General features: G+C 39.4%; 2 protein-coding genes across 2 annotated transcripts in view; one reads left to right on the top strand and one right to left on the bottom strand.

Moving 5' to 3' along the window:
- Positions 1–1,679: 1,679 nt before the first annotated feature.
- On the bottom strand, positions 1,680–9,249 carry LOC133528832 (uncharacterized). Its single transcript, XM_061866315.1, has 2 exons — positions 8,782–9,249; positions 1,680–2,436 (listed from the first exon to the last, which is right to left on the bottom strand). Exons 1-2 carry the CDS (start codon positions 9,185–9,187, stop codon positions 1,796–1,798), a joined length of 1,047 nt encoding a protein of 348 aa, XP_061722299.1. The 5' UTR covers positions 9,188–9,249; the 3' UTR covers positions 1,680–1,795.
- Positions 9,250–9,768: 519 nt separating this feature from the next.
- Positions 9,769–25,197, top strand: part of LOC133529298 (ataxin-2 homolog) — an 88,854-nt gene continuing 73,425 nt past the window's right edge. Inside the window, exon 1 of the mRNA XM_061866995.1 lies at positions 9,769–10,282. Coding sequence (XP_061722979.1) covers positions 10,245–10,282 — 38 coding nt within the window. The 5' untranslated portion in view covers positions 9,769–10,244. The remainder of the gene's footprint in view (positions 10,283–25,197) is intronic.

Raw genomic sequence — 25,197 nt, 5'->3', positions numbered from 1 at the left:
GTGCCGTCTAAATCAGCCCTTATCCACGCCACACGTGGCCAGGCTGGCCAGTATTTCGCTCAGCGTATAAGCATTGCCATCCAACGTGGTAATGCGGCCAGCCTTCTGCACACTGCCCATCGGCAACGAATTGGATGAGGTTTTTTTATTTATGACTTTATTTAATTTCATTAATATTATGTTCATTTCTTTGAATCTGTTGTTACTGAATAAAAAACCCCTTTCAAAATATTAAAAAAAGTAAAATTTAAAAATTAAATAAATTTACATTGTTAGTGCATTTCATAACAATATCAATTAGTCGAAAGATGTCAAATACTTATCGTTTGTTTAGGAGGATTATTTATATTTAAACAGATACTAACCTTTGCATAGTTCCATAAACTTACGTAAACAGGGAAATCGAAACCACGTGTTGATTCACATTATAATATATTAATATGTAATACATGGTAATACTGCGGTACCCCGACACATCAAAATGTATTCTAACATCGTGCAGTTACAAGTGTTATGTGAATGCTTAATATACGAACAACATACTTAAACGGCACACATTTAAAGCTACGTCTTAATTTTTATGTCTTTTGAAGAAAAGTTTTTTGGTCTCCGACCACGAGTTCCATTTTTTTTGTACAGTCGATGTTAACGACACGAGAATTTACATTTGTCGTGCAAAAATGTAAACATATCTTTAACGTCGACTGTACCTGGCTTAGTAGGTGTCACTGCGGCTTACACCAATAAATATGTAGTCACAATTTGATTTATAAGTAGTTCGGTGCTGAAAATGTATGCCGCTAGGTTTATCTTAATCCTTTCGATATTATAATATTAGTGTTATAGATGCTATAGTAGTAGGTAAGTATTCCATCGCCGGAGAATATATGCGATGAGGCTCAGGTTGAGAAAATGTCATTGCTTAATATTATATTTGATTGAATCAATACTACCACGTCTATTACTCCTCAAAGCCAAGAGTCATTGGTCTCCGGTTGACGGCTTTCGTGGTTATCTTTCGATATTACTACACAGATTTTTCACAAATCTGGTATCTCCTTTCGGGTTTTTCAAAACCATCCTATTAGAGTCAAGTACGTGGTATTAAAGCTCGTTATTTAACAATAAATCTTATATCTATACGAATAAGTTACCAAATGGAGTGTGATACGATGGTAGTAATGGAACATGTGTCGATATTCGATATGTATCAACAATTCAGTCTAAATACGCTGTAATGACTTAATTCTATATATATTATTCGAAAACGGTTGTTATAATACGTATTTTATGTAATCGTAAACTTTTAATGTAGATTATTCAAGTTTTTCATCAAAGTGCATTTAGATACTAGACACATTTATGACATTTACGTACTACAATTACTTTGAAACCGCTTTGACAACATATTGATTACATGTATGGAGTGTCCTTCCATAATTACATGTTTTTTTGTTTTTTTTTTTATTCAAAATACTGTAGTGACAGTTCGATTGGCCAATCTACTGCCCGATCTGTCCATTTCAATTGTCATTTTAGTACAAAACCAGACATCTTAGCATGACTTGCGGTGCAGTACTCTATACTTGAAGTAAGAAGTACGACAACGCAAGTCATGGTAAGCGGTCAGACTTGGTAGGGATTGACCAAAAGAACTATAAGAACAGGTTTAAAATGTATTTTTCTCCATACCGTTACTGACACAATCAAAAGCATAGGTATACTTCAGTCCAGCAATTCAAAATACGAATTCAAACGAACCGCTACTACAACACCGAAAGATTAAATTCGTAATTTACGACTCGGCCCAGTCGGTCTCAGTAACCATCGCTAAATTGTCCCCTTTGCCCGGCAAATATTCTAACTCCCACAACGCATTCCCAAGGACCAATGTCTCCCCCTCACCCAATTCGAAGTTCAGAGTGACACAGTCATTCTCGCAAGGCGCTCTAGGCTTCAACTGCATCCAAGTCTTTCCCTTAAGTTGCGACATTATGATCAGCCCAACATCAACATCCAAGTACTTGTACCTATGCGTATCGTAGCTCTTAGAGAGGAGAATCCAGTTAAAATGGGAAGGAGGAATATGTGGGGGAAGGAAATAAGGCCTAGGAGCAAGAATGCGAAATAATTTAACAGCCTTTATATCGCAGTTTTGGAAATGGACGAACCAGCTAGGGATATCAGTGTTGGTGATTCTGGAGGCTATCTCCTCTAAATCCATGGGCTGTCGGCCGACTCTGACATTAGTCAAAATCCGACAAGGAACAGAACCTTGGAGTCGTTGATTTCCGTCGATGAGATCGGTCAGGTTGAGGTCGGTTCGAGAGACGGACCAATCGTAATTGGCGTCTGTGACGATGACAGGGGCGCCACGGAGGAGATGGTGGTTGAACACCTCGTTGTAGTTTGTGTCGGATAAGCGGACGATGGATCCTGGAAAATTAAAATGGTATGTTAGTTCTTGGGGGTTAGTTGATGGTGGATTCTGGAAGAAAAGTTAATAATCGGGTTGCTTTTAAACTTTACCTGCCTAGTGCTATTTTCGGATAGCGACATTTACTTCTGTTCTTTTAGTTCTTCTGTTCTGTTACATAGTTCTGTGAGATACGCAGAACATGAAGACGACCATGGCAAATAATAGAGAGGGTGTCCCTAAGTCAAAGTTGAACAAGTAGCAAGGGCGTCGCGTCGCCAGTTGATGGTCCAGGGGCGGCAGTTGATATGGGCTAGGGAGTAGGGTGAGGGGAGTTGGTATGGCCAAGGGGAGGGGGAGAGGCATACATTTAGTTACAAATTTTATTCCCTAGGGGGAACCAAGTGATTCTCCTGGCGACACACCCTTGTCAAGAAATATCGCGGTTAGTAAACTTATTTTGAGTTGTTTCATATAAATAAGTAGTTAATTTATTTATTTATTTATTCATATGGCATTATGATTATGAGTTGTTTTACAGTTTTCAGTAAATTTATTTTAACCATACATAATTAATAATGCACTAATATTAAGATTTATGATTATACAAAGTGTCTTTCCCATCTCGGAACAATGGTGTTCCGGAATCCGGACCTTTGGGATGCGTGCGCGGACCCGAAGCCAACACGTAGAGTCCCTTTTGACACTTTAATGAAATGTAAGGGGTACACCGAGTGGATGTTGCCCTTGCACGTGTCATGGGCGCACGCAAAGGCAGCACCCGCCAGGGTGTAAGGACTATTTGAGAGTTTATGGAATCTATAATGAACTGGGCTATTGGGTGAAAGAGATGGACTAAATACTGGACTATGGGATAAAAAACCGGGCGCCTGCCTAATAAAACGGTATTCAATTTTATTTCTTTTATTTTGTATACATGTTACTGTAAAAGCCCGAAGTACGGTAAAACCTAGGATATACCGGTAAGACCTAGGTTTTACCGATGCCGATCGGTAAAAGCCCGAAATGTGAAATAATTATTGTTCACTTCGGGCTTTTACCGGCATGGATTTGGTAAATCCTAGGTCTTACCACGTCGACCGGTAAAGGTTGAATCATCCACTGGTTTTTGACATTATTAGATGAAAATCTTGTATCAGTGTAAGGCGCGTTACATGTAGCGCCAGTTGGAGTGATGCTTCGTATTGTTTCGGCTATTTTACTAGTCATATAGATCTAGGTCTTTCGGTTTTGCTGAAGATGAGAGTGAACTCTACTCACTGCAAATTCGAACGCGGTGAGTAGGGATGTAGAAGTCCTGAGAGTAGAGTAATGTATGTCACATATCCTTTGTAAGCAATATGCCCAGTTGGCGGGAATTTTCGGGCTGTAGCTAGCCGCTGTAATGGGTAACAGAAACGCGTTCCGTATGTGGTTCGTTTTCCAGATGACTAGGGTGCATATCGCGAACGATTGGCATCTTGACTAGGTACCAAGGTTTAGGTATAGTTTACAGTAAAAACAAATTAGGTATCTATTAATAGTTCCCGCCTGTTGAAGCGACACCCAGAAATGACACCCAGATGCTTTCAATTAAATAATTTTTTTATAAGTAAATAACCTTTCGCCAAACGTGGGTTATGGTAGTGGTTCGTAAGGGAGAGAAATAAGCCTGTCTGGTTCCGTGGTATGTTGGTACTCCCCTGTCATGCTAGTTGGTCGTACCGAGGGCCGCTCCTGGTTAGCCAGGAACGTCTTTAAGCGCCGTGGACAGCTGATGTGGATGCGAAAGGAGGCCTCCGCGTCCCTAGGAACTATTAGTACGACCGATCGGAACAAAGGAACCGCGCCGCTAAAGGGTTAAATGAACCGGAATCTTACAGCTCTATTCTTTAAGACTGCTGTAGACCGAAAATGCGATTTTGTGTCTTAAGCAAGCTGTCAGGTACTACAAGGACAGGAACACGCCGATCTATGCGTGCTTTCTGGACTTGTCAAAGGCGTTTGACCTGGTTGTGTAAGACAAGCTTACAAAAACGGGAGATTCCATTGAATATGTCGCGTTGCTTAAACATTGGTACAACAGCCAGGTCAACCGAGTGAGATGGGCGGGAGAGGAGTCTGACGAATACAAACTACAAAGTGGAGCGAGACAGGGAGGGCTAACATCCCTTCTCCTTTTCAACGTCTACGTAAACGAGTTGATCGAGGCACTCAGCAGGGCACATGTCGGTTGCCATACAGGTGATGTGTGTTTTAACAATATTTTAAGTTACGCTGACGACATGGCGTTGCTGAGGCCTTGGGCTGACGCGGTACGACAGCTCATCAATATTTGTGAGGAATGCGCCGGGCAACATGGTCTAAAATACAACACGGCCCAAAGTCAGTTTGTTATATTCAAAGCTCGTAAGTATAACCTGTCTACGGAGCCGAGGATCATGTTGTGTGGCGTACCCCTCAAAGTTGTAGATCGCTTTAAGTATCTGGGGCATAGCTTACAACTGAATTGAATGACGACCTGGAAAGGGAAAAAAGAGCGACAGCAGTGAGAGGCAATATGCTTGCCCGCAGGTTCCCACGGTGTAATACATCAGTTAAATTGACGCTCTTTAGAGCTTACTGTCAGACTTTCTACACATGCAGCCTGTGGGTGAAGTTTACACAACGAGCCTATAACGCATTGCGCGTTCAATATAATAACATATTGAGGATGCTGTTGCGGCTGCCGAAGCACTGCAGTGCGTCCGTCATGTTCGCTGAGGAGCGAGTAGATGACTTTTTTGCCATTAGGTGGAAAAGAATCGCCTCCATGCTGCGACGGGTGCGCGGCAGCAGCAACAGTCTACTCAAGGTGTTGGCCGAGCGCCTCGAGTGCCCCGTTATAAAGTTTTGGGTGGAGGTGGCAATTGGGAGAGCGAAATAGAGTATGGCAACCTGCGCCCCTACTCTCCACACACCTTAGTGTTTAGTTATAAGTTCTTATTTTTGTTTTTCTCTTAGTACCTAATTAGCATAGTTTTAAGTTTATACTAATAGTCGTTATGGATCAGTGATCTGAAATAAACGGTTTTTTTTTTATTTATACTCAGGGTACGAGACAAAACTTAAATACGTCCTTTTCTACATATTAAAGGTTGTGCTAAACTATTTACTTTTATACTTAACATTTTATTCAGTTTATTCTGTAAGAAAAGGAGACACTTGACCTATCCGACGCGTCGCGTGTGATGTCACGGCGCGAATCTCATGAACGCGACCGCACAGGACCGGACCCTAAAGGCATCAGCGCCAGAGTACTTTGAACGTACCGCGCGATCAAAACTGCTAACGTTGTTGCTACGCTGAAACTACTCTCGCGATTGTACAGTCGCGCACAGTATAACCTAATCTTACTTTGATTAGAATAACGTGCATCGTTACACTGTTTATTGCTGTCCTGCTCCCACTGATAATATATTTAACACTCGTATTTCATAAAAATAGTCATAGTGCTGACCGTTAATATTCTGGTTTTGCTGTAGGTTTAGTTACAATTTTTCAACAACAAGCCGCGGCGGCTCTCTCTGGAGTACGGAAGGTGGGACAGGGAGAACACCCTCCTGATGTGGAATATATGGTATCACTGGGCCATAAGGGGAGGCCCAGCTTCCCTGCATGATCACCATCTGCTATGCTGACGACACCATGGTGGCTGTGCGGGGAAGGTACATGGACGATAACTTTTTCAGAGCGGCGGTAGCGACAGAGATGTCAGTGGGTCGCATCGAACGCCTAGGATTGAATGTGTCCCTCTCGAAGACTGAAGCAATTGTCTTCGGGGGACCTGGAAGGGCGCTACCTGAGGAATTAACTATAGCTGTTGCAGGTGAGAGGGTTCCGGTCAATTCACACATGAAGTACCTGGGTCTTGTTCTTGACCGGAGGTGGAATTTTGAACAGTATTTCCTCAGGTTAGCGCCCCGAATCATGGGTGCTACCTCAGCCCTTAGCCGGCTATTACCAAACGTGGGCGGGCCGATAGCCCCTTGTCGGTGCCTGTACGTGGGCGTTGTTCGGAGCATGGCCTTATACGGGGCACGAATTTCGCAGACAGGCTCTTGGCTAAAGCCAAGCCTCTCCTAAGGCGTCTGCTGAGGGTGGTGGCCTTGCGCATAATAAAGGCATACCATACGGTGTATTTCGCGGTGGCATGAGCCCTGGCAGGCACTCCACCCTGGTAGCTGGAAGCTAAAATGATAGCTGGAAATTACCGTATGAGAGCAGAGGCCAGAGCGCGTAGAGAACGCCTCGACCCAGAGGAGGCGAAGAGAGAGCAACGACAGGCTGTCAAGAGACTGGGACCGCTGGAAGAGCGACCAGGAGGATTCCTCCTATAGAGTCCGCAGTATAGAGGCTCTCCTCCAGTCATTCAACCAGTGGCTCCATAGAAAACACGGGGCGCCCAGCTACAAATTGACGCAGGTAACAATGACACGGCCCAGCACACACTTGAATTGTGCAGGCGATGGGCTGTGGTACGCCAAAACATGGTGGTGGCAGCGGAAATCACGAGTGGGGACCTCTCGCTGCACGACGTCGTGTCGCCCATGTTGCGCAGCAAGAGGGCATGGAAGGAAGTTGAGGTCTTTTGCGAAACCGTGATTTCCCTAAAGGAAGCAGCGGAGCGGTTGCGCGAAGATAGTGCAGATGCGCTACCGCTCCGGCATAGGCGGAGAGGGAGGGTCTCCTCCCTAAGTAGGCAATGTGCCCTAGCCAACAGCTAGTTCCTCCCCTTCGTAGAGCCAGTGGATTGGGGGGCCCACACGGAACGGCTCTGCACGTGTGGGAGGAGAGCCAAGCGTCCTGGTGCTCTTCCTCAGTGGCACGGGTGTCCAACACAGGTTGGTCGGGCTGCCGAGGGGCGTCGCGGATAGAATGCCGCAAGCGATCCCATGACGCTCCCTATAGGCAAAGAGGATGACACCGCAGGGGATGTTAGTGGGTATTCTCCTCCCCTTCCTCTGGCTAACAGAGGGAGTAACGGGGGGAGCGAGTCCCACATACCACCCCCAAATGGGCTTCCCCAGCCCGGGGTGAGATGTGTAAATGCATTTACTCCTGCGTCAAAAAAACCAACTCGCGCCTCAGCGAACATGCCGGACGCGCTGCAGTGCTTCGGCAGCCGCAACAGCATCCTCAAGATTGATTGATTTAATTGAAAGCGTCTGGGTGTCATTTGATCGCTTCAACTAGCGAGAACTATTAATAGATACCTAATTTATTTTTACTGTAAACTATACCTAAACCTTGGTACCTAGTTAAGATGGCAATCGTTCGCAATACGATAATCTGCATTCTGCAGTGCACCCTAGTCATCTGGAAAGCGAAGCACATACGGAACGCGTTTCTGTTACCCATTACAGCGGCTAGCTACAGTCCGAAAATTCCCACCAACTGGGCATATTGCTTACAGAGGGTATGTGACACACGACACAATGTACATTGCTCTGCTCTCAGGACTTCTACATACCTGCTCATAGCGTTCGAATTTGCAGTGAGTAGAGTTCACTCTCACCTTCAGCAAAACCGAAAGACCTAGATCTATATGACTAGTAAAATAGCCGAAACAATACGAAGCATCACTCTAAATGGCGCTACATGTAACGCCGCTTACACTGATACAAGATTTTCATCTAATACTGTCAAAAACCAGTGCATGATTCAACCTTTACCGGTCGCCGTGGTAAGACCTAGGATTTACCAAATCCATGTCGGTAAAAGCCCGAAGTGAACAATAATTATTTCACATTTCGGGGTTTTACCGATCGGCATCGGTAAAACCTAGGTCTTACCGGTATATCCTAGGTTTTACCGTACTTCGGGCTTTTACAGTAACATACATAGTGTCATTATTATATTTTCTTTCTTGACGTGTAAAATGGCTTTAGAAATAAATGAGTATGAGTATAATTAAAATGAATAAAGACAGTTTTATTAGAAGTCAGAAATCATTTATCCACTTACTAAGATCCCACAGTCAAACCGTGTAAACTGTTTTGTGGGACTCCGTATCTGTTTGAGATGTATCATTTTATGTTAGTAATAAATAAATAAAATAATAAATAAATAAAGCCATGTAAATGCAAATACACGACCAGGAGGTACATGTACATAGATAGCTTGATCGTAATATTTTTTTAGGTTTTTTGTAATAAATAATATAATTACAACCACTACAGTTAACGTTGAACACTTAAGCGGAAACAATAAGCCCTTCCCCTGAAGAGGTAACAGGGCAAAAGCTTACTAGGTCAGGTACTAGGCTAAATTAGGTCAAGTGCCTAAATTGCTCCCATCCTATTTTAAGGCCTCAAGTTACTCACTGACAGCTTCACAGGCAATGCAGTCGGCGGTAGACACCGGGTTGTCCAGGTTATGCGGCTGCGAGCGGTCCACCGCACACTTGTTGTAGTACAATGGCGTCCAGTCCCAGAATGGCAGGATCTTGATCATGACGATCCTCGCCACTGCCGACGCGTGCCATTGAAAAGTTTCCGTCTGGTTTACGGTATAGCCGATGGCCAATATCATGATCAGAAACATAAAAACCCTCCTCCATCTTCTGATAGACGCCTGCCGCACTGCGTTCGTCAGTGGCCGGCAAATTAGATCAATTTCTTCGTCAGTCATGCCCGCTTCTTTGCAATACTCGTAAAACGAACGCACTTCTGAGTTAATTAACTCGAATTTCTCGCGCTGGGACATTTTTGTCCCGTTTCTGAGACTCATTTTGAGCGTGACCTATAAATCCGCCCACGACGATCAATATAAACTTGCGACGCGTTTATCGATGGATGGAAATTCGCGCGCGCGCGAGCGTAGTCGTTTGTTTTGCTATGTTGCAAACTTGATTTGTTGAAGTCAATGACATTGCAGGAATGACAAATATTTCCGCAAAATATGGGAGTACGACTATGTGACTTTCCTAGATTGAACATCGAGACAATACGACTGGAAAGGTAAGTAAGTTTCATAAAAATGATTTGTGACGTAACATTACTGAAAATTTTTATTTGCTTGATGTGTTTCCTTTCGGATACACGTTTTGTGAATAATTGTAATGTAATAATTGTTGCTTATTTATTTAGTACAACTTTATTAACTACATTATTTTAATCTGTTTTTTAGCTGCCTAAGACTGATTAATTAATATAAACACATTTTATGAAGGAATTCATAATCAATTTGATGCCCAGTTGTTTATGGAGTTTTCCCCTTTTATATGACAACACCAAAAGTCAAATACCTTTCGTCCGCCATATTGGATGTGCTATAAGTGGAAGTCATTCAAACGTTGACCTTATAATTTATTTCTTACTAGTGTGTGATAGTATTTATCTTTAAAAATATCTTAAATTTAAGATATATTTTAAGTGATTGTTGCGTGATAAAACGTATACATAAGATTGTGATTTTGTTTTTTTGCAATTCGTTTGATATACGTCACAGCGCCATGTTGTATTCCTGCGCTGATTGCAGGCACGAGAAATCTGCCAACCCGTTTATTTTTCGGGATTAGTTCCCGAGAATAAATCGAACCGCGATTTTGTACTCGAATATATTTTAATTTATATTTGTTGGCAAATGTAAACCAACATTAGTGAATTCAATGAATCCTTGTTGCCTCCTTTCGAGCGCTAACTCCTAGTTTCAACTGCAGTTTTGTGCATCCGCGAAAGTTGAAAGGACTGTGTTGTAAAAGAAGTGATATTAATTAGCCAAAATTCCGGTCCCTACGCGCAGACGAGAAGGTGCCTACCCGCCGGGGCAGTCGGGCGAAGGAGATATGAACAACAAACGCAAAAATCGCCAAGGGCCGCCGAGGTAACTATAGTTTTACGTTCAGTTCGAACGAGTTGACATGTCTTTGTTGTTCGCTCGTATCGCCGTTCTCACATTGCGAATTTGGTGTTTTGATCATGTCAGATTGACAGTTTTTGGGTTACGGAGTGCGTAGAGCTGGTGGTAAACACGGTGGCGAAGTGTTTTGTATCGTGGGGAGTCGGCATGTCGTAAGGCGTGCCAGTCGGGCGGCCGCGCGCCGTGCCGACCGAGTCGTGTCGAACGCCGCTAGTCTAGATGTTTGCCCTACTTTACCGTGTACTCTTGATTAATATAGACGCGTGCGATCAGCTGATCCCCGAGCCTGGGATAATAATTTCGCTAATTAATCACGTTTTATATGCAGAATACGCGTTAGCGAATCTCGTGTAAATACATTGTGCGTTTAAAGACCCATCTTAACTAAGTGGAAGTGTTGTGTCTGGATATTTTTGGAGTACTTCCTGAGGTGTAACTAGTATGTATTATAGTCATTATCCCCTTTCACTATTGTTTGGGCTCGTGGGAGCTAAGTGATGATATTTGGCAGACTGCCAAAGATGTTAATTAGATCACTTTCTTATCTCTAGTTTGGGCTGGTCAGATTTAAACTTTGGAGTGTTTTAAAGGTTTATTTTTGTTTTGTCGGAGGATGTGATTGACATGTCTGTTCATCAAGATATGTTTTAGGTACCTATTTTAGCTTTGGTTTTTCTTTGTTTCTTTATTTGTATTCCAATCAAAGTACAACAGATCAGACAAGCATTACCCTCATTATGATTACAATGTAATGAATGCATCTATTGTAGCCTTTCTATGCACTCGGAGCCAGGAATGATTTTGCTAAATTTAACTATCAGGAGTTTGAAAAACTTATTGGGAATTATTTTTTATCACATAATTAAGTCAAATAAATGCTGTAAAATCCAACAACAATAACAAAAAGTTCTAAAAAGCTGACCTGCAGGTATTTCAAACATTAATTTTTTTTTAAATAGTATACTTATTAAAGTTGAATATGTGAAGTCAAATTGTCTCGAACTTATAAATGTATTGTATGATAATGTACAATTTAAGTAAGGATTTGTTTTTTTAGTTTTGAGCACACCCAATAAGTTTTTTTTTTATATTTAGGCACAACCTAGACACTTATTGCCAAACTTTGTTTAACAAACTTTGGTTTTGTAAGTTTCAAGTTCAAGTTTCTTTATTTTGCTAAGTAACAACAGAATGTTAAATTTAGCATGTCAAAATAGAGTTCATTGCTAAACCTAATCATGCAATGTCTTAATAGGTATATATGTAGATAAAATTATATGAATCAAAATTGTATATTATTAACATGATAAATGACTAAATACATCAATAGCATATAGTATAAAAGTACCTATGCTTAGAATTATTTTGTATAATTTTTCATTTTGTCTGTAAATTCACCGATTGAGTAAAATGGGTAACATTGGAAGAAGCAATAAGTTTACTTAATGTTTAAGTAATTAAACTAAAAACGTAATTTCATTTAAAAATCTTGGATTTATGATTACTTATATTATGGCAGCCCTCGAATGAGACTAAGGCTACCTTTCACGGAGATGAGAGGCAAGGTGCAGGAATAAATCAACAGCATTAAAGGTGCGGAGAAGGCACTGCCCTGCTGGAGCTGAATAACTATTGGTTGTTTCTCGCATATCTCTTTTCATCTCTGCCTCGGAAAGGCAGCCTAAAAGCCTATACTATAGGTATGTTTTTAGCAAGTCATTTTAATATAAACTACTGATCAACACAAAACTAGATTCTCTTGCATCATGTGTTGTATTCAAATTATTTCAATTAAAATGTACAAGTTGACAAGCTTTGAGACACAAGTAGGTAGTGCACTAATACTGTTGTCAGTAAACCACCAGGCAGGCATAGAAGTTTTTTATAAACCTATATATGCTCATTGAGTTATTTAGGTATAATTGACTGGAAAAAACTCTGCCAACTCATTAAATAGTAAAAATACTTAGAATAAAGAGCCTGTAACTTAACATTGAGGAGTTCAAACCAAAAACTTCTATGCCTGCCTGGTGGTAAGCAGTCACCATGCCTATGGACGCTTACAACTCCAAAGTTGTTATATGTGTGTTGCCGACCCTAAAAATCCGTGCCCTCGTTGAGCTCTGGCAACCTTACTCTCCTTATTTCTGGCATATATGGGTGCACAGAAAATGATTAGATTTTGACTTATTAAAAATAACAACAATTTAGTAGATAAAATATAATTTTATTGTTTGATTTTAAATAACAAATAAACATCAACTACTAATTAAATGAAGAGAAATTCATTTATTAACCAAAACATAGCATACCATCAGATCCACAGCGCAGGCTTTGCCAAATTACAGTAAGCTCATCCACCTCAGTCTCACAGACTCATGTCTATTTACACATAAGTCATCTGCAACATGCATCGTCAAAACTAATTAACAAAAAGTGAGTACAATAATACTAATAAAAAAAGAGAAAATCTATATTCTAATCCAGTAAGCACCGGCTCAAACGTCCCTGGTCCCAGATCCCTCACAAAACCAAATAACTAACTTAAATTAAATAACTTAATGGTTGTAGGTTGTATGTTTCTTAATTTTATTTTATTTTATTTATTTACCATAGATGGAGATGGTACTTTACAAAAAATAATAAAAACTAAAGGCCATTTCCTGAAACTTTATTCTCACTAAGTTCTCTTTTACGTATGTCTATTGACTGTTTGTGTGTTTACAAATAATAAAACTTCTATTCTAATACAGTTGCCTCTGGGAGAACTGGATGATCATAGTTGATGTAGATGATGAGATTATTTTGAAGATTCGGTGCTCAAATATAATAGATTGTCATATAATCTATTTTTACCTTTAGTAAGTTTTATTATGTTTGTTTATTTTCCTGTTATTGAATTAATAAAATATTTAAATCCAAATTCTGAATTTAGCGTTTATATTCCCGAAGGAAAGTTAATGTTAATTCTGCAATTCATTATTTTACAATACTCTGTTAGGGTCATGACCCTGTTATCACCCCTCTAAATTCTCCGTAATCATTCATTTATCAGTTTAGGATGATAAGGCTTTCATATAATTAAAATAGTTACACATTATTAGATTAGCTAATTAACAATCTTGTTGGTACAAACTTTTGTTAGGTCATTAACCCACACACTAATAAGATTTAGTCCCGTTTGTTTTAAAATAATGAACAGATTCATATAAGTGAAAGTTTTAACTAGCTAGTAACAGTTTTGGTTTGTTGTGGTACATGAACATCGTTTAAACAGACCATGTGACCTGTAAAAAGTATTTTTGGGGTCACTTTTTCTCTTTGTCGGTCCCTCTTTACTGTTTCCTTCGGTATTTGTCTCCATCTCTCTTGATCTCCTGTAGCACTCACCTCTTGATGGAGTTTGCCGGAGGACCTTCTTAAGCCATGATTGTTACATTTCGATTTAAGAGCATAAAGATGTAAAATTATCTGTAGGTTATCCTAAATAAAGAAATTATAAATAAAATAAAAATTAAATTGGTCTGACCATCTAGTTAATTCTAGATAGAGTGAGGGGGGGGGGGGGGGCTTAGGGGGGCACATGTAACTGAAAGACCTGTAAGGTAAGTTACCTACTCGTTTGTCTTAATCTGTCATTTTGACTTATGTGTTTGTAAGAAAGATATAAAAAAATAACTAAGTGGGGCTTGTAAAGTTTAATGGATAAGGGGGTAAGTTGGACATGATTTAGTGAGATTCTAATGGCGTTTTAAAGTCAATTCTAGCTTTTAATTCCAATTTCAGTCCCTCCCTTTAGGTAAAGGATCCCTTTGTTTGACATAATTATTGAAAGTCATAATGTAATGATAGTCAGAATATCATTAGTCATAACTCTAAAACCATTAACTTTTCAGGATGTTTGTAAGGTTATCCCATAGATAGGTTTGTTTAATGTCAATGCTGAAAAAATACGCGTTTCTGAGAAAAACCAAATTATGACTAACGAAAATGCGGACAAACAAAACATTATGACTTAAAAATGGGAAAAAAAAAGAGACCCTACGCCGTCAAAGTCGCCACATAATCCAGTAATATTTATTATAAATTTTAGAATAATAACCATGTCCCTATTCCCAAAGAAGACCTGTTTCCCGTTATCAGTGCCGATAAAATCACGCTGATAATGGCCTCCCATCTATCATTTGGGACGTCAACTGTTTGCTTTGCTTGCACAACTCACTTGGCTACATTTTTTGTTATTAAGTTTAAACCGTTTTTTTTTCCATGCACTTGACGTAAAATTTATTGCTGCTTATAAGTAGGTGTATTGAGTGCAATGTTTACAAGTACTTGGGGCAGTATCCGTACATTTACTATGTTATCTAATGACTTCTCATGCCCGAGAGGGCTCGGGCTATAGTCCCCACGCTAGCCCAATGCGGATTGGGATTTTATTTTTATTTTTTTATACTACGTCGGTGGCAAACAAGCATACGGCCCGCCTGATGGTAAGCAGCCTCCGTAGCCTATGTACGCCTGCAACTCCAGAGGAGTTACATGCGCGTTGCCGACCCTAAACCCGCCCCCCCTCATTGAGCTCTGGCAACCTTACTCACCGGCAGGAACACAACACTATGAGTAGGGTCTAGTGTTATTTGGCTGCTGTTTTCTGTAAGGTGGAGGTACTTCTCCAGTTGGGCTCTGCTCTAGATCTGGAATGACATCCACTGGCTGTGCCCTACCACACAAAGCGAGATGACATTCACAATGCCCATACCTCTCTTTTGGACGTAGTTTAAGGACGTACCCGGGTCCACTTCACATACACCTTTGAATTTCCAACATTTTCGCGCATGAGAGGAGGCCTGTGCCCAGCAGTGGGACGTATATAGGCTGAATTATTATATTATTATCTAATGACTTGAAAATTTTCTTGAAAAGGTTTTTTTCTACAGTCTTTAGACTACAGAGTTAATTTTTACTGATCGTCGTGAGATGCGTGTGCGTAGAACGTAAATGCATGCGCGCGTTGTAAATGTGATATACGGATTTTTATAGGAGACGGCACACCGCTTGCGTTACGTGTGCATGCACGGCTCCAACATTTTAGCGCATGTCGTTGAGATAGATCAATTTTCTGACAAAATTATTTTTCAAAGACTATTTTTGCAACCCGTATAACAATGACAACTTATAATTATTTCTTTTTACCACCTAAATGTTATTTCAGTATCAAAAAAATAGCTGCATGATGATGTATTAATGTCGTTGAACCTACATCCATTGTTATTGATAGCGGTTCGAGTGAGCCATATATTTATATAGATATTGCCAATAATAAAAGATGATTATGATTATTTTTGTACACCGAGGCAATGTCCTGGAATAGGATGATTGATATATGATAGTCTTTTTATTTATTCTCTCTGCGCCCGAAAGTCTATGACAGCCATTGTGCCATAGCCTTTGTGGGGAAAAAAAAACCGGCCAAGTGCGAGTCAGACTCGCGCCCGAATTGTTCCGTACCATTATCTATATGAACGGCAAAAAATCACGTTTGTTGTATGGGAGCCTCCTTAAATAATTATTTTATTTTGTTTTTTAGTATTTGTTGTTATAGCGGCAACAGAAATAACATCATCTGTGAAAATTTCAAATGTCTAACTATCACAGTTCATGAGATACAGCCTGAGACGGACAGACAGACGGTCGGACGGCGGAGTCTTGGTAATAAAGTCCCGTTTTACCCTTTGGGTACGGAACCCTAAAAACCATCTCTATATCTCTCTATATGTCTGGTCCACAGTTCAACTGTGACCAACGAAAACTTTTAATTTGGACCCCGCCAAATATTTTGCAAGTAATAGTATAAAACGAAATATCAGGCTATTAAGGCATATAACCAACTTCCAGTTCACTTAAAAATGATCACATCACACGCGGAATTTAAAATTAAGTTAAGGACTTTGCTGTTAGAAGGCTGTTTTTATAGTATTAATGAAATATTTGAAGGACATAGTTCATAAATTTATAATAATAATAATATTAGTATCTATTTATTTTGCGATTATTTTTGGATTGTAGGTAACTGACATCGTACATGCCATGATTTGTTGATTTGTTTTCCTAATTTATATATATTTTTGAATATCCTGATCCTGAATTATAATCTAGCCTTTTGATATTTTAGTGATGTTTGTATTGTTTTATTTTTATTTTTGTGTATGTTCCTAATATATTGTACTGTACTGTACGACTACCTAATTAATAAGTTAGCATGTAAAAATATTCAAACACAATACTGTATTGTTAATGAAAATAAAATAAAGAATTGAAAACTGTCTATTACTATAGACCGTGCCATTCACGAAGACGCTTGCCTTGACTCGTATTGTCGTGTTATTATAGGTTAGATTTGACAAATCTGCGCGTCATCGTGGATGACACGAACTATATGTACTTATACAATAAAATGGTGGTAAAACACGTGCACAAGCTGGTGGTAATGGCCACGTGAAAGGCAGATAGCATAAGTTAGTACTAGTAACTTACTAGAATTCGTTTAAGCTAATTTTGTATCGAACAAAGTGAGGGAGTATCATTATGTCCTAGAGAATGACATTAATGGTTAACTTGGTTCAACTCTTAAAAAAATAGTTAAGTAGTATTTTCCTAGAAAATATGTGATACCACTACATTAACAGTAAATGTATGCACGTGCATGCATCGTCGCTATAACACCGTGATTTGCTGACCTTAGCTGACTCACTGTCTGTTGATGCCAATCTTATGCCTTTGTCCTGCAGTAAAAACTGGCCAAGTGCGAGCCCGTCTACCTACTATAGTATATTCTTATATATAGCCTCGTAAGGCCCAATGTGCAGTATAATGTACATGTCGGTACCAATTTATACTCTGTATTTAAATAAAAGAGAGGTATGGGCATTGTGAATGTCATCTCGCTTTGTGTGGTAGGGCACAGCCAGTGGATGTCATTCCAGATCTAGAGCAGAGCCCAACTGGGGAAGTACCTCCACCTTACAGAAAACCGCAGCCAATTAACACTAGACCCTACTCATAGTGTCGTGTTCCTGCCGGTGAGTCAGGTTGCCAGAGCTCAACGAGGGGTGGGGGGGTTTAGGGTCGGCAACGCGCATGTAACTCCTTTGGAGTTGCAGGCGTACATAGGCTACGGAGACTGCTTACAATCAGGCGGGCCTTATGCTTGTTTGCCAGCGACGTAGTATAAAAAAAGTGACTGCTTACCATCAGGCGGGCCGTATGCTTGTTTGCCACCGACGTGGTATTCAAAAAAAGGAAACAAAATCTACCCTCAAATGGCTCTTCAAGCTGATTGAGGGTAGATAAAAACATTACTTGATCAAATATATTGTACCTATAATATGTAGGTTCAAGTTAGGTCATTCGGTGACAGATCCAGGCGGTTTTGTATTTGGTTGGTTAACCAATAAATGTTTTAATTATAAATTATAACCATCCGAAAATTTACAAATTGTTTGTTTACTTTTATTTAAATACCTAAAGATACAGAGTATACTTAATTAGAATTAAAACCTTTCATAAACCAAATAAGGTAGCATTTCTTTTAATTACTTTCTCTCTTCTAATCCGTCTTTGTGCTAATTTAAAATAGGAAAATGTTGTAGACGAGAATAGTATGAATAAAAACCTGCGTAATTACTGATATGTTCGGAATAACCCGTGATACTTTGGATTTATGTATCCGTGATATGGTTATGCTCAGTGTGCTGTTTGCCGGACTTTCCCAACATGGCGGGGAAAAGTGCGTCCGTCAAGTGGAAGTGATCTACCTTTTTATTACAAGCCTTTATTTAACTTGACATGTTTATGGATGTAGATACGTAACTAACTTTTTTTTAAATCTTGCAAACCATTTTTCAACCACTTGCTGATATCCGAGCTGAAAATTGTCGAGCTGATCTGATGATGGAGACAGGAGGTGGCCATAGTAATTAATAATTATCTCTGTGATGAAACGCGTTTTTAGAATTCGATGAGTATTAATAAGTTGCCCGTGGTAAGAAAAGTACAGTCAGCGACAAAAGTTTTTGCCTTAAATTTATTTTCGCTCAGGCGGTTGCAAGAAGTTGCGTTGTGACTTTCCAGTAGAAGGTAGGAAGGTAGCTGAGTTTTTGGATTTAAACTAGTTTACGTTATTATATTATTAATAACACTATCTCGCTCCGATCGGTGTGCTGTCGCCACCATTTTGAAAAAATAACCTAATGAACATTATATACTAAAGTGGAGTTCAATAAAAAAGATAAATAATGTAAACAATTTTACGATAGTTGTTTTCATTGAAATATTAATAATGAACATATTTTAACTAGTAATTGATAAAAAAAACCGGGCAAGTGCCAGTCGGACTTGCGCACGAAGGGTTCCGTATCATTATTTATAAAAACCCCAAAAAAAAATATGTTTGTTGTATGGGAACCCCCCCTAAATATTTATATTATTCTGTTTTTAGTATTTGTTGTTATATCGGCAACAGAAATACATCATCTGTGAAAATTTCAACTGTCTATCACGGTTCATGAGATACAGCCTGGTGACAGACGGACGGACGGACAGCGAAGTCTCAGTAATAGGGTCCCGTTTGACCCTCTGGGTACGGAACCCTAAAAAGGTTTAAGTATATAAACAAAAATCATGGTTATCTATAAAAAGCGCGAGATTACGAAGAAATGAAGGTAAATTGCTTTGTTTACATTATTTGTATTTTCTATTGAGCTCCACTATACAAGGTGCCCGTGAGCATTGAGAGATTTTAACGGTGCATTCCTGATGGCAACAGAAGCAAAAAATGTTATATGACTTTTTGTGAAATTCGACATAAAAAAAAAATCCCCTTTTTTTGAAGACTCCTGTACATAAAACGTATTTTTTATTGATAAACACAGAATCTAAAATTAATTAAAAAGGTTTTTTTTTTATTTGGGGGTAACCTCTCGAATACATTTTTTTAATTTTTCGATGTCAATCAATAGGTATGTCCAGACTAGACCTCAAAGTGGCAATACCGCAGTCAAAAATGTGTTTTGTACCGACTTATAGCGAAATAATGATTTCGAAAAACATTTAATTACCTCTGAAACTAGTTTCTAATCCAGAAAATTTTATATGACATTTTAGTTTCTAAATATTACCAGGAATGCACCGTTAAAATCTCTCGCAATGCTCACGGGCGCCTTGTATAATTATCAAATCTACTCGAAATTTCCTAGCTAATGGTTAGAAATACGACCATTACGTTTACCAACGAAATCAGTGGGATGTCATTCATTTTTTACACCATGTCACGTAAACTGCCGTGCCTGAAAGCATTTAACAGTAATAGTTGTAGGTCAGTGCCGTATGTTTAACTACAAGTACAAAGTAACGTTAATCTCCGCTGGTGATATTTTTTTGAAGTTAAATATTGGTATGAAAATTAAATTATGATATAAGGTTGAGACGTTCTATGAATCTTAACTCCATAGTAGATAGTTGCTTTATCGAGTATAATGTCAGAAGATGGTTCTAAATTAGCATCCAAGATTTCCACACATAAAAAACATGGCAATTATATAAAAAAAAATACAAATAGGTCTGTGAGATCTAAGTTCACACGTTTGACACATTGACAACGCCCGTAGAACGTAAAAGGGTTGTTAAGTACTTAAAAATAATTCTTTAATATAACTTAACTTAGAATTTACGATAATTTATCACGCAAAACAGTTGCCTATTATGTCTTTCCTTTTTAGGGTTCCGTAGCCAAATGGCAAAAAACGGAACCCTTATTTTAAAAGCAGTGTTGTGGTCGAGTTTGTCGTTTCGATTCATATCGATCATATGACATTACCGTAAGTTGATAAAAATCGATTAAAAAATAATAAACGATACATTTCAAACAAAAACAAAATGACAACAAAATGAATTACGATGTGAAAAAAGGTTAATTATTAATTAATAATACAAACGAAACAATACAAACAAATAGAGAGAGAATTTGGTAGAGGCTAGACTGCAGAACCTAGAACACCGTAGAAAGGTAGCCTGTTTATCGGTATTCTACAGGATAGATACATTTCGGGGAGTATACGATGGGATTACATAATCTTATCCCCCCATCTCCGTTCTGCCACCATGGGACTAGACGCGGACTTGCGTTTCACCCTTACGTCGTTACTTTACCACTGATTCGCACTAAACGCTACGCATCCAGCTTTATCATGCGAACGGCTAAGGAGTGGAATTCACTTCCTGCAAATCTATTCCCGATCCACTATAACTTGGATCTTTTTAAATCGAGAGTGAATAGACATCTTTTAGGTAAGCATGTTCCATCCTAGACTGCATCGGCACTTTCCATCAGGTGGGATTGTGGTCAAATGCTTACCTTTTCGTAATAATAAAAAAAAAATACAAACATGCAAAATTAGCTGTAAAATCGATTCGACTAATTCGTTTATAATCGCTAGATTTGACAAATGATACGTCTTAGCCTAATCACTACAAACTTCAATAGACAACTGTCAAATGTGTGAATTTAGACCTCACAGGATGTTTTTATTTTTCTGCTGTCTTTATTGACATTCTCTAGGCATCTAAAACGATGACTTCAGTAATCAAAACTTGCAAATCGTTTAAAAGCTTAATTGACCGTAGCGTTGAATGACACCGTTTTTATATTCATAAAGGCGAATGCGTGTCGCGTCTCGGAATTCCGGGAACTCGTCACTGCGACCTTGACATTCCTTGCTAGTTGACGAGGGAGCGAAGGAGAAAGGACATTCATGTTCGCGAATTAGTGATGTCACATTTACAAGTTAGTCTAGTAATGTCCAGCGTGCTTAGGTGCTAAATTAAGCAAATTTTAAAGTCGTCTAGCATTCAAATCTGCAGTACGGCCACTTTTTCGACACAATATCTTTTCTAAATTTAAACCAGTATTTTGCACCATGAGTTGTTGTTGTTTTGACAACAAACTATTGAACCATGAATTTTAACGGCGCTTACGACGTTTTGGTCGCGTGGTACAGGTTGCGATAACGACAAGATCATTGTTTGGTATGGCTTCTCTATATTAATAATAACACGATGGTTAAACTTAGCAAATTTTGATGGCGTCTAGCATCTTCTGAATTTGTTATTATAGCAACTTTTGACAGAGGGGCGTTTGTGACTGTGAGAAACCCCGGGAAATCACTGATATATTAGGAATAACCCGTGATACTTCTGATATATTTATCGGTATGAACTTTGTTATTGCTAAAACTTATAAATATTTGTTGGACTTCAGAGAAAAGTACGTCATTTGGAAATGTATACGTAAATCAGCCTCCCTATTATTTAATATCTGTGGGATAAGGTGCATAACTCCCTTAAATTAAGCAAGCTTGTAGGTATTATAGTTCACTGTTACTCATACATAAGATAGGCAAAGAATAACAGAACAGACACGTCACTTACTGATAGCGTACGAGATACGAGACTTGCTTGCTTTATATAGGTCATGCCATAATCATCCATGATTAAAATGTGGAATTTAAAAAGACATATTGAGATGATAAAAAAATTGAAGGCTCCAAAACTCCAAAAAAATTATGTTTATCTTTAAAAAAAATGGTACCATTAGATTCCTTACATTTTATTGAAAAATAAATTGTATGACAACTATATACATAAACGCAATATTTCAGGGTCAAAATAGCAATTTTCTTGATCTACCATACATTTAGGACAGACTTGTGTAATGTGATAATGTGACGTCACATTACATTATCATTTTGTTAGACGCGTTTCAATCGTCGAATGCGAGCGTCATACTTTAACTCTCATTTCTGGCCTTTGTGTTGCTTAAATGCCATGAGACCTATACAGACATTTGATCCTCAGGAAAGAAGATCGATGACATCATTTACAAAAAACTGTCAAGTAGCCAATTGTTAAATGCAGCATTCCCCAAACTATGGGTCGCGACCGAAATTAGAGCAGGCCCTAAAACACATGACATTTCGACTGATCACGTAAAACAGCCGGCACAAAGAGTATTTCATGCTCCGTATTTAAGACGGCCAAGAAGCGGGTCCCGAATTTGGCAGTTTTTGTTAGGTGGGCCAATCAACTTTGGGAACCACACCCAAATTTTCTAGGGCAACATTAACACATTAACAGTCCCCATACTACATGTATGCATTTCCTCGTACGTCCAAGCAAATTACTTCCATCACATGTGTGCTACTGCTCCTTGTTTTCGAAACAAAAATATTACGGGACCGGAATAACCAGTATATGTATGACGACAAATTGCAAATTCGGTACCGAAAGCATTCCCTAGACCAGAGGGCCTACCGCGAACCACGTTCGACATGTGGCCTCCCTGTCATGCTTACGTACGAATTTACAAGTGCGACAGAGAGGCAACACGTCGAACGTGGTTCGCGGTAGGCCCTCAGGATTCGGTAAGCTTTTGCTGCAAGCTGAACAGACGTCAAGTCACGCGCCCGAAGCGCACCTATGTGTGTGCGTCAAGCTGAAGTGTGTTGCTGTAGGTAATTTGTCGTGTCCTAGACAGCAAATCGTGCGTTGGGTATATGGGCCCTGCGATAACAGAAGCAAAGTGATTTTATTGTGTACTCGTTAAGTGTAGTTAACTTTATAGCCCGTAGGTCTACTGTTACGCCATCGTTTTCGTTTATGATTTCTATTGAATATTTGTGCCAACATGTGTACGGTTAATTGGACTTGTTAAGCGAAAATAATCCATTCTCAAAAAAAATCCAAACGTACATAAAAAATTGATAGTGAACATACGTAATAGTGAATAAAATTGAAAAATTTTGGTGGGATTTTAAAATGTCAAGATAACGCTAGGCTATGAAGATGATGAATTAATGACATTGATATCCTTTTGCCTTAATTATCTGACAAAAATGGCAACAATAATGCGATTGATACTTTGACGATTATTCGATTGAGCTGAAACTTCACTTACATAAACTGGGCCCTAGCACACGGTGCGTAAGCGTAAGCGTCGTCGTAGCGTAGCGTAATGCAGGCGTAAAAAACAAAACTTCTGACATAATGAAACAATAAAAAATATTCATGTGACGAGAGAGTAAGATCATCAATACGACCGCCGAAGACATCTGAGGGCCTACCGCGAACCACGTTTGACGTGTTGGCTCTCTGTCGCAATGTGACAGGGAGGCAACACGTCGAACGTGGGTCGCGGTAGGCCCTCTGACGCCAGCGACGCCATGCGCTGTGCTGTGCCCTACCACACAAAGCGAGATGACATCCACAGTGCCCATCAATTGCCCACACCTTTCTTTTGGACGTAGTTTAAGGACATACCCGGAGTCCATAGGGTACTCAGAGCCTTTTATGTGTTATAGCTACATTTCCCAAGCTATGGGTCGCGAACGAATATTGAGTGGGCGGAAACTACTAGGAAATCTGAGCGTAACCAATAATAACATTTTATGCCCCCTTTTAAGACGGCTATGATTTGGGTCCCAAAAATGGCAGTTGGTGTTAGGTGAGTCGGAGGCGTCGGAGCCTAATAAACTTTAGGAGCCCCACTGCATTATAGCGTAAAAGTCATCTACTCTGAAACGCGTAACGTTGTTGTACTGTACTCGAAGTCTGAACGAGCGTTTCGGTACCTGCTGACTAGTGTAGAATCGGGGCCCTGGAAACTATGATGATGGCTGGATGACTCACGCCATTTTACTTATTGCTCTATTATCCAAGTATCCGCGTCTACAAGCTAAATATGATAGACGGACAAGTGGCTGTGACTCAGATCTCGGTTTGGGAAAACCTCGTCGTCGTATTTTCTTCAAGCAAGTACCTAAAGTTATTTTTTATGGCGTCGATTGCAATGTTTCTCTTACCCCATCTAACCTTAAATTATTCACGAATGACGAATAAAAACTTAATCATCGAATAGAAGGAAGACCGAACCATAGAGACAGCGCTATACACGTATAATAATAGTATAGCGATTTCTCACTCGCATACCGAAGCGGCGTGGCGTACAGATTCGCACCCAGTAATACCAAGACCGTTTTTATTGAGAAAACCGTCCTAATGTATATTTGGTTTTATTACACGCTTTTTACAACCTCGCCTGTCCCGTTGTCTGTAATCAAATCTTGCAAGTTAAATTTAACCTAATTTGAACCACTTCCCGGTTTCCGATATAGCTGAAAATTTACGTACATATGTAAATTTGATGTCATTGCGATAATAGCGTCGTAGATCTGATCTGACGTTGACGTGTTTAGATTTGTTAGAATTGTCTTTACGAGTACCAGTTGCATGTTGAAAGCAGAATCGGCGATAAATGCTTGTAAAATAAATGAAATATTTGACAATAAACTTATTCGAATATAGTATGCTCATCTTTGACCTATGAGCGCGTGTCCTAACCAAAAGATAAACCAAATCACGTGACTGGGTCATTCGTCCAATCAAAGTATCTAAAATTACATCATAGCTAACGTATTTACTTTAAAAATGCATGTTCGTGTCATCCACGTAGACGCGCAGATTGTCAAATCTAACCTTTAATAAAATGGCATTACGAGTCAAGGCACGCGACTTCGTGAATGACACGATCTATATCATATGACCTGTCAGTCAAGTAACCTATTTGCCTATTATCAGGCGCGATAGAGAAACGGTCCCGTTTCAAGTGTTGCATTCCCCGAACACGTATTATATTACACGTGTGTAGTGTAGTCGATAAGTTCGATAACATTTTCAGACATTTTCAATACAAGTAGAGCAAGTTTCAAAAAACAAATCCTTGAAATACTAGCTGAGACAACCTAGTATCTTCGTACAATTTGTATCAT

Source organism: Cydia pomonella, chromosome 20, assembly GCF_033807575.1.
Source record: "Cydia pomonella isolate Wapato2018A chromosome 20, ilCydPomo1, whole genome shotgun sequence".
Lineage (NCBI taxonomy): Eukaryota > Metazoa > Arthropoda > Insecta > Lepidoptera > Tortricidae > Cydia > Cydia pomonella.
The sequence above is the reverse complement of the archived record's forward strand: the minus strand, read 5'-3'. Positions and strand labels throughout refer to the sequence as shown.